Source organism: Triticum urartu, chromosome 5 (assembly GCF_003073215.2).
Source record: "Triticum urartu cultivar G1812 chromosome 5, Tu2.1, whole genome shotgun sequence".
In the NCBI taxonomy this organism is placed as follows: domain Eukaryota; kingdom Viridiplantae; phylum Streptophyta; class Magnoliopsida; order Poales; family Poaceae; genus Triticum; species Triticum urartu.
Window position 1 is genome coordinate 521078542 of NC_053026.1, and position 10065 is coordinate 521088606.

Genomic DNA, 10065 nt, shown 5'->3' on the forward strand with positions numbered 1-10065 from the left:
GTCTACAGTAATTGGGCCGGCCGATTAGCGCATAGTTAATAAAGGAAAAAAGAGAGGAGAAAAGGGAGCGCGCAGGTTGATTCCAACCTTGGTCTCATGGTTGATGCAAGCGCGGCTAGCCACTGAACTAATTAAGTCGAAATGAGCCGGGTTTTCCATTGTTTCTTCCCTGTTTTTCCAGGATTTTTTCGTTTTTTTTATTGTTTTTCACCGGGTTTTCTCCATTTTCATTGTTTTTTCCTTTTTTCGTTGTTTTTCTTTGGTTTTCTTTCTTTTTTATATTCTTTTTTCCTTCTGTGGTTTTTATTCATTTTTTATTTCTTTTTTCTTTGGTTTATTTTGCTTTTTTTCATTTTTTGTCTTTCTTTGTTTCTTTTAGTTTTCATTCTACATTTTTTGTATATGTCAAAAATATTTTTCTAATACATGTTTAACATTTTTCCAACACAAAATTTAACATTTTTAATACATGGTCAATATTTTATCTATATACATTTAAAAAATGCTTGATTAACATTTTTCAAATACAATATAACATTTTCTAATACATGGTTAACATTTTTCCTATGCACATTTAACATTTTGTAAATGCAATATTAACATTTTTTTCACACATGGTCACTATTTTTTCTAAACAGATTTAAAATTTTTAATATGCTTGATTCACATTTTTCATAAACTTGTTCCAAAAAAATTCATATGCTTGATAAAAAAATATACATGATTAAATTTTTCCATCATTTTTTAATACCTAATCAACATTTTTCTATACACATTTAACATTTTTCAAATGCTTGATTAACATTTTATAAATACTTCTTAAAAAACTAAATGATTGATTAACATTTTTATATACATGATCACATTTTTTTCATCGTTTTTTAATACATTATCAACATTTTTTCTGTACACTTTTGACATTTTCCAAATGCTTGCTTGATTAACAATTTTGAAATGCTTGTTCACTTTTTTTTCAAATGCTTGATTAATATTTTTTTAATACATGATCAAATTGTTTCATAAACATTTTATTTTTTTATATATATTTCGTATATGCGATAAACGTTTTCTCTATACACATTCAACATTTTTCAAATGCTTGGTCAGTATTTTTCAAATGTTTTATGTACAGTAGTTTTTGTAATATATTTATTTAGAATATTTGGAATTATAAACAGAAGTAAAAAAAGGAAAGCAAAAAATGAAAAATAACAAAAATCGAGGTTGTTGTTCCCATGTGCATGGGCCGGGCCAACTCGTGCCACCCTTCAACGAAGGTTCCACCCGTCTCACTGAATGCGAGATATAGGGGCGCCCGCCTCAAAGACCACCAATCACATGTTATCGTCGCCACCTAGGCAGCTCCGACTCTGTGACGGCTTGGCGAGACAAAGACGAAACTTGTTGAACACGCCGAAAAGAGACTACTACCGAAGCCTTGTCGCGACCCTACTTAGCCAATCATCATCATCCTTGCAAAACTTGACACCACACGCCACACCTCACTCTCGGACGGGCACCTGCCGACCACAATGTCGCGAATGTCCAACCCCTAGAGAGCGTGAATGGGATCGAAGATCTTCAAGGCGACGCCCCAAGGGGGGAGCGACGTAGGAAACGACGTCATCCCCCGACCCGACACCAAGCCTTAAGCTTTCGCCCGGAGAACTAGATCCAGGGTCAGGGTTGCAAACCTCTACAGTGGTGCCTCCAAGAAGAACAACGACGCCTAGGGACGCCGCTACCATCGGCCTTCAAAAAGGCAACCAGGCCTTCGCTCGGAGCAAAACGACAACCTCCCGGTGCAGTCTACTCGCGCCTCTGCTGGCCCACACGCCTCCCGTGCAGTCACCACGCCATGACTAAGCGGGAGCCACCCCAATGCTCAGTGTTGGCCAAAGATAGCCAGCAAGCCAAATCCACTTGAGTCTGGCCAGATCCGGTCGCTTGTCGAGCCACGCCGCACAAGCCAGCAGCCGGTGTGACACCATCAGAACGCACGACCACCAATCGAGGAGTGCGAGCTTCCACCCCGAAGCTCCAGAGCCAGATGGAGCAAGAGGCCGAAGCCACAGGCTGGCCGGTCAAGCCGTACGAGCGGGCGATAGATCAAACAAAGAACCTTGTCATCTTCATCTATATACTATATCACAAGACTATGGCATTGATAAGGATTGCTACAAGGAGAGATATCATAAATGCAAAGGTGCTTACATGAGGTGCTAAGTGCATTAAATAGCTTAGCAACTCAACTCCTCAATGCATGGGTGCTTGTTGCTAAGCTCATTTTATTTAATGATTTATCACCTAAACTTTTTCAGGCATTGGTTAGTTTCTTTCATTTAAGTGATTTGTCTAGGTTCACGTGCTTGGACATTGGTTCTTCCTGGGTTACCAAAGTGCTCTCTCTCCTCCTTAATTGATGTGTCATGTCATTTATTTCTTATGTGACATGCTTTGCACATGTCCAGCGTGAAGCACTGGGAAGGGCCTAAGGTCAGGGTGAGTAGATTTGCTTCGGCTTTTGTCACTTTGGAAAGTTTGTTTGATAAGAAAGATGCTTCAAGAAGGAGATACAGTGTAAATCAGCATAAGCATAGCTTTACAAAGTCAAATAATACCATATTGGAGAGAAAATTACACATTTCGTCCTTGAATTCTCTCGCACCTAAAAGTTTCGTACCCCCAACTCGAGAAACACTACAATATGGTTTCTATACATGAAAATATGTAACATGTATGGTCCCCTCGACGGTCGATCTCTTTGGTGTCGCCGCATGTGCAGCTCTTTTGCGAAAAAACCCCTCATTTTTTGGAAATCCACCCATGCTCCACCGTGGCCCCACGTGCCAGCGTCATCGTCTTGGGCCCACATGTTGGTCACACACGTCTAATAGTCAAATCGATGCTGCCTTATTCAATAAGACAATCGCCTCCACTCCACCACTCCTCTCTCTTTGTATCGTCGCGTCCTCATCTTTCTCTCATCCAAAACCCCTAGTCTCACGCAAATCCCTAACCTGAGCTCGCCCAAATCCCTAACCCTCGCCGATAGATCACCCATCTGTCGCCATCCAATCTCCAAGACACAATGCAGATCACTCATTTGCTGGCGGCAATCCCCGTTTAGGCCTTGTTCATTTAATCCCCCTCCCAAGAGGATTGGAGAGGATTTTGGCTTGTAGGGGATCTAATCCCCCTCAAATCCTGCCATTCCCCTTCAAAAACCACCTCAACCGAATAAGGCCTTAGGTGGCTGCCGACGATGTGTAGAAACTCGACGACTGTGCAAGATATGCTCGTGGTTCCCTCACCAGTCGATGATCCACGAGGAAGCAGTCGGCATCACTGGTTGTGTCATAGAGGAGGAGAAGCCCAGAGTGCTCACGGTGGTCGCTCTTCCGGTGGAGATCGTCTACTGGGCGATGATGAAGATGGAGAGCAACAATCCGGTGCAGAGGTATCACTAGAGGGCCTACAAGTCTCGCATGTATGGTGATGGCGCCGGACAGGGCACGACTCATGGCGCAGCTTGTGGCCTGGGTCATGGTGCGGTTCAGGGCAGCCACAGCGCTGGCGGTGGCCCACGGCACTGGCTGGCCATGGCGCGCCACTGGACGCGGCTGGTCATGGCAATGTGGTTGGTCACGAGGAGGACATACCAGTGTCAGCCAATCAGTGAAGGAGGAGGCTGCATGCAAGGAAGGTAGCCCCGCCTCGTCGCTATCCCCACTTCCCCGCCGCCTGAGGATTGCACGCTCCACCGTTGCGCAGTAGAGATACTCCCTCCATTTCTTTTTAGTCCGCATATAAGGTTTGGTCAAAGTCAAGCTTTGTAGAGTTTGACTAACTTTATATTAAAAAATATAAACATTCACAATATGAAATCAATATTATCAGATGCACCATGAAACGTATTTTCATACTATATAGTTTTAGTATTGTAGATGTTCATATTTTTTATATAAATTTGGTCAAACTTTGTGTAGTTTGACTTTGACCAAATCTTATATGCCGAGTAAAAAGAAACAGAGGGAGTATCTTATTATTCCTCATAGACATCTTATCTAGACAATTTGTAGGTAGGGTTTAGTAAACCCAATGTTAATGTAGTTAGCTACTCTTTCATAGATATCGTATCTAGAAAATTTGTACGTAGGATTTAGCAAACCCCAATGTTAATGTCCTTAGCTAATCTTAGAAAGAAGCATTGAATTTTTGTCAATTTTTATATTACCAGTATTATTAGTATTGAATGTACTAAATTTTGACTGTTAATCTTAGTAAACCCCAAAGCTAGTGCACTTAGCTAATGTTTAGTAATATTATTAGTATTGTGAATCACATACCTTTGTAGCAGTAAGAAAACATTGCATTTTTATAATATTACTGTAGCACTGAAGTTTGATAATATGTATTATGATACAGTGGCAATAGTTCAGCATCGGTAGCCCTAAGTATTATGAAAAGCTGGCAGATAGCTTCATTGTTTTACAAATGAAAATTGGACGAGGATGTTTTGGTTGCCACTGCAAGCTGATGGATTGAAGATGTGAAAGAGCATGCAAGTTAATTAACTAGGGCCTACCTTTTACACTGTTAAGACCTGATGTGTGCCACTTTTGATGTCAGCCCCTGATCTATGTAATGTTAAGACCAGATGTATGTTTAATTAGTTCAAATTGTGTTTATTTACTTGATGTGATGAATGATATATAGTTATGATGATCACTAAATTTATTGATAGTTACACATTCAGGTGCATTCAGGCCTGTCTAACTCCAAAACACACGCACAACGACACAAGTACTAATTCAAAACATGGCATTCAAACAAATAATTCAAAACATTCCACGATTCATTCAAACATTCAAATTTTTGGATTTTTATAAAGTTTTGAACGAAACTCATTAAAAACTAACTACTCCTCTTCCCTCCCGCCTAGGTTAATGACTCCGTTGTCGCCGTTGTTGGCGCAGTCGTCGGGGCCAATGCGAGGCATCTTGTAGATTCCAACCGGTTTCCCGCACGACACGTCGCGCATGAGTCTAATTGGCCACCCGCACTGCACGATGGCATGCAGAGCTGGGATCGATGATAAAAGGCCATGCATGGGGCCACAGTGGAGCGTGGGTTGATTTCCAAAAAAACAAGGGGGTTTTCCGCAAAAGAGTTGTGCCACGTGACGGCACCGGAGCAATCGACCATCGAAGGAACTGTATATTTGACTGTACATGTTACGTATTTTCATGTATATAGAAACCGTATTGTAGTGTTTCTCGAGTTGAGGTATCAAACTATTATGCGCCAGAGAGTCCAAGGACGAAATGCGTAATTTTCTCCATACTGAATCTACTCAATAAATGCATCATTGAGGGGTTTAGATGTGTGAGCTTTAGAGTTTTGTGTGAGAGCAGTAAAGACAAGAGTCCACCCAAAAAATGGTCAAGGGCCTCTTTGATCACAGAATTTGTAAACTGCAGGAATAAGAAAATCAGAGGAATAGGGTGGCATGTCATTCTGAATCCTACAAGATTAGTACGAAAGTCTGGTTGTGCGCAGGAAAAACGTAAGATTTTTTACATGGGGGTGAAGTGGATGAAATTTTTTCTATGAAAACTAGTACAAGTAAATCCTATGAATTCATATGGATTGCAATTCAGTCCTATGTATCAAATAACCCTAGGAGGAGAAAATTCCTAAAGATTAAAATTCTTCAAAAATTCATTAGAAATCCTTTAAATCTAAGAGGGCTTAAAGAAAGAATGATACATCCCTTAAGAGCATCTACAGCCCCAACGAACAAATCTTATCTCACAAACGTCTGTGTCTAGGCATATCCATTTTGAGCTCTTATTTGCACGTCCATGCAACTACACTTCTTACTTTCTTTCTTGTATGTCCGGTCACTCAAAGCATCTACAGTCGGGCGCCCCAAACACGTCTTATACGCCTGGACGGGCCGCCCTGTCACTGACCGGTCACGTTTTTGTGACCCAGATGGCCCCCTCAAATGAGTTTCAAATGTCCGGGCTGACCGGCACCCCTCATATCTAGCCCAAATATGGGACGGATATGGGGGTGCCCGGGCACGCGCGTCACGTAGGACTGACGAAGGGGTCCCACACAGACTCGCCCGAAAACCTGGCGTTGCGACGGACGCCTCTTCTGTCGTCGCGCTGTGAACACCGCATGGCGCCGCTCCGGCTCGCTGCTCGAGAGCAAATCCGCCTATTTAACCCGGCCGGAGTCCCGCAACCCTACTCCATCCACCTCCCCCTCTCTGCGCCGCCAGTCTGAGCCCATCCACTTCCTCCCTCTCCTGCTCCGGCGCTCTACCCATGCTCCGATGGTCCGCCATGGTTCGGAGTAAGATAACCTACTACGCAATGCTCACGTTGGAGCACCGTGCCGAGATCCAGCAGGAGATCCGGGCGAGACAAGCTGCGCGCGCAGCCCACATCACTGTCGGGCTGCCTCTGGACTCGCCGGAGCAGGAGGAGGAGGAGGAGCTGGCTCCGATGGAGGTGGAGGAGGCGGACGAGGCGGAGCGGCCGAAGCATCAGCTGCCAGGCTTCAACATGGACTAGGCGGAGTTCGCCGTCACCCAGTCCGACGAGATGGCGGAGCAGCAGGCCATCCTAGAGTCCATCCAGGATGAGGCCTATGTGGAGGCGAACCGGGCGTTCCTCCGACGGGAGCAGGCGGAGTCCGACGCGCTCTCCGCCGAACTCGACGTGGAGATAGAGGCGGAGGAGGCCTGAGCGGAGCAGCCGGAGGCGCTGGAAGAGCCAAAGCTATAGTTGCCGCCAATCCTGCCGGAGCCGGGCACGAAGATCATCGACATCTCCAGCGATGAGTAGCTAGGTGATCGACGTAGTACGTAGGTTATTTCATTTGCATGTCTTTGTATGGATTTAAGAACCTAGTATGAGATGTCCGGATGCAACAAGTGAAATTTGAGGCTGCCCGATCACTGGAGCCATATTTGACATATCCGGCTATCGATGCTCTTACATGTGATCAGTGGAGATGAAGAGAGAGAAGAAAAAAGAATAAAGAAAGAGAAAAGGTGGTCCCGGGTGGGCTGCATCCTACGTGACGTATTGACTGAATGCGTTCGGTCACGTCCGTAAGCCCTCGTCTCCTTCCTATATTTAGTCTCAATATAAGGATTTACGGACAACTCGGACGTATAAAGATGGTACGAAGAATCTGATTGGGACATTTTTTTTTCTCTGTCTTCTGCCCGATTATTGGTCGGGCGTGTCTGTGTAAGGATTTGAGGAGGCCCGCGGTAGATGCTCTAATTGAAGCGGCAGCGGATCGAACACAGGTGGTGAGTCTATACCCGTAAGTTTAAAATATGTTGTTCATCTTTACTTTGGCCGTTAAGAATGCAGCTGTTGAAAATATGTTGTCGATATCAAGAAATCAAGCATAGTGGAAAATGGAGAGGTGTGGAGATGTGGATTATGAAGAGGAATATTTTTGGTAGATGCTGATGAATCCACTAGTTCAGATCTTCAGATGTGTGGTTGCCCGTGGCAACACCAAGCCAGAGCCCCTGAACTTGCTCTCGGTGATTTCATCGAGCCTCCTCGCCATCTCCGGCGTCAGGTGGTTCTTCCAGTCCCCGACGACGCCGCGCCTGAAGAAAACGCTGTTGGGCACCGACGACTCGGCCATGTCGGCCTTCCCAGACCGGTTCACCTCCAGCCCAGCCAGGCTCTCCATGGCGCAGGCATCCACGATCCCCCTGTCCACCCCCGCCTCCCGCTCCTCCGCCGTGAACGGGCGCCCGACGAACCCCGCGAGGCGCCTCAGCTGGCCGAGCGTGTCCGCGGCGAGCTCCTCGTAGGTCAGGAACAGCACCTGCGCCGGCCTCTCCAAGTGCCAGCGCCAGTACCCCAGCGCGTGCTCCCAGAACGGCCCGAACAGCGACACGCCGTCGCAGAACTGCCGGAACGCCTCGCCCAGGTCCCACGGTGCGGGCGCGAGCCCGTTCCAGAAGTACCAGAGCGACACGAGGCAGTCCTTGAGGTCCCGGCACAGGTACACCACCTTGCAGCCGGATGCGGCCACGGACTCCGGCAGCGACACGGACGGGACGTGCGTCATCAGCAGCCGCGGCGCCGGGAGGGAGCTCAGGTCGGGGATCCGGCCGTTGGTGAAGACCTGGGCCTCCAGGAATGGGACGAGCTGGTGGGGGCTGTGGGCCGCGAGACGGTCGCGCCCGTCGGCGTTGCGGTGGAGGGCCACGAACAGGAGCGCCTTGAGCCAGGTAGTGCCAGACTTGGGGAACGTGGCGAGGAGGACGTCGGTGTCGCGCGCCTCGAGGTGCCGTTTGATCACCATGGCGTTCAGCACCCCCGGCGTGAACGCGTACCAGCCGTCCGGGTGGCGGACGTATGGGCGGCCGATGCCGCTAAGCCTCGGAGCCGCCGGGTACGTGGACACGACCTCTCGGAGTTGGTCGTAAATTTCTTGGTTGGATGCTGCCTCGTCGTCGGCTTTGGGTAAAGACGACGACGAGGATGGGAGAGAGGACGCCATGAAATTTCTTAGTTCTCTAGTGAAGGCCTATTCGTGTTATATAGCGACCCAGACTGAATTGGTTCAGACCATCCACCTCAATTATGCTTTGAGATTCCTAATTCAATACTAACATTTGCCGCCCAGACTTTTTGTAATTTTCTGTGCTAGAATTTATTTAAGTTATTATACACATAAGTTTTCGTACTCCTACATAAATGATAAATCTGAAGAAATTCACACAAAAGAAATGGTACCAAAATTAGTCACGTTTCAAACAAAAAGTTGGCCACAATTCAAACCATGTCCATTATGCTCTGGAAATGGTCGTTAAATTTGGATTTGATAATGCACATGGAGTATTTCTTGTAACCTTTTGGTATTTTGTTTTCCTGTTTCTTAACCTTCTCATGGTTCTACTAGTACTCTGACACCTCCGTTTCATAATATGGTGCGTACAGATTTCTTAAATAAGTTAAACTTTGCAAATTTTTACCAAGTTTGTAGAGAAAACTATTTATATATACAGTATCAAATATATAAAGTACGAAACTACATCTTATAATGTATCTAATGATATACGTTTGGCATTCTAGATGTAAAATATTTTTCTTCACAAACTTAGTCAAAGTTTATAACGCTTGATTTTAAAAAAATCTGTATATGCACTATAATATGGAACAGAGGAAGTAGCAATATGATGTGTATCGTACAACATTGATTTTATACTGCTATTAGGTACAACTCACTGTTTTTTTTTAACTCACTGTTAAAACCTGTGTTCGGTACAACTAAAATGTATATTACGCGCTTCGCTAAGCAAAGTTGACCAGATGATTACAAAGATATATACTCCATGTGGGAATGTAAGAACAAATTGGCAGGTCGTCATTTTATTATGCCCTTGTCTACTCTGCATAATATATCCTCTCTTTTTTGCGAGAAGCATACTATATCCTCTACATGCATAAATGCTGTCAATCTGGACACTGGAATACTCAACAATTGGTGGAGTGAAGATTTGGCCTATCAACTCCACAATGAAGTGGTTTGTATCCAATTGATGCTACATTTTAAGTTAATAAAAATGCTTTTTATAAAGATAACTCTAAAATTATTCAAATCTTAACTGCCATTTACTTTGGTCTCTCTCAGAGTAAGGTTAATAATAAGCCGGTAGTTGGTTGTATGAGACTATCATGTCATCCAGAGCTAGCAATATTAATCGCTTCATATAATATGATTGGATCTAAGGTTATTGATTTTTTTTTAATTTTTCTATTTATTGTTCCTCTCATTTAGTCTTAGAGTAAGGCTTTCTTTGGTTCATATGATAGAAAATTCATATAAATAAAAAGATCATACGAAATGAGATAACATGTATGTTAGCTCCCATAGGAAAAGAGATGTCACTAGGTTCATAGGATAGTAATCTTTCCATTAGGCCTGAGGCATCCTTTGGTTTGGAGGGATTTCATAAGAATTCTAAAGGATCGGACTATTCTAAGAAATTTTCCTTTGGAGCCCTTT

General features: G+C 44.6%; 1 protein-coding gene across 1 annotated transcript; it reads right to left on the reverse strand.

Annotated features, from left to right (window-relative positions):
• Positions 1-7367: 7367 nt before the first annotated feature.
• LOC125556550 (cytosolic sulfotransferase 5-like) lies at positions 7368-8556 on the reverse strand. The gene has a single exon (XM_048719261.1). It carries the CDS (start codon positions 8554-8556, stop codon positions 7519-7521), a length of 1038 nt encoding a protein of 345 aa, XP_048575218.1. The 3' UTR covers positions 7368-7518.
• Positions 8557-10065: the final 1509 nt, after the last annotated feature.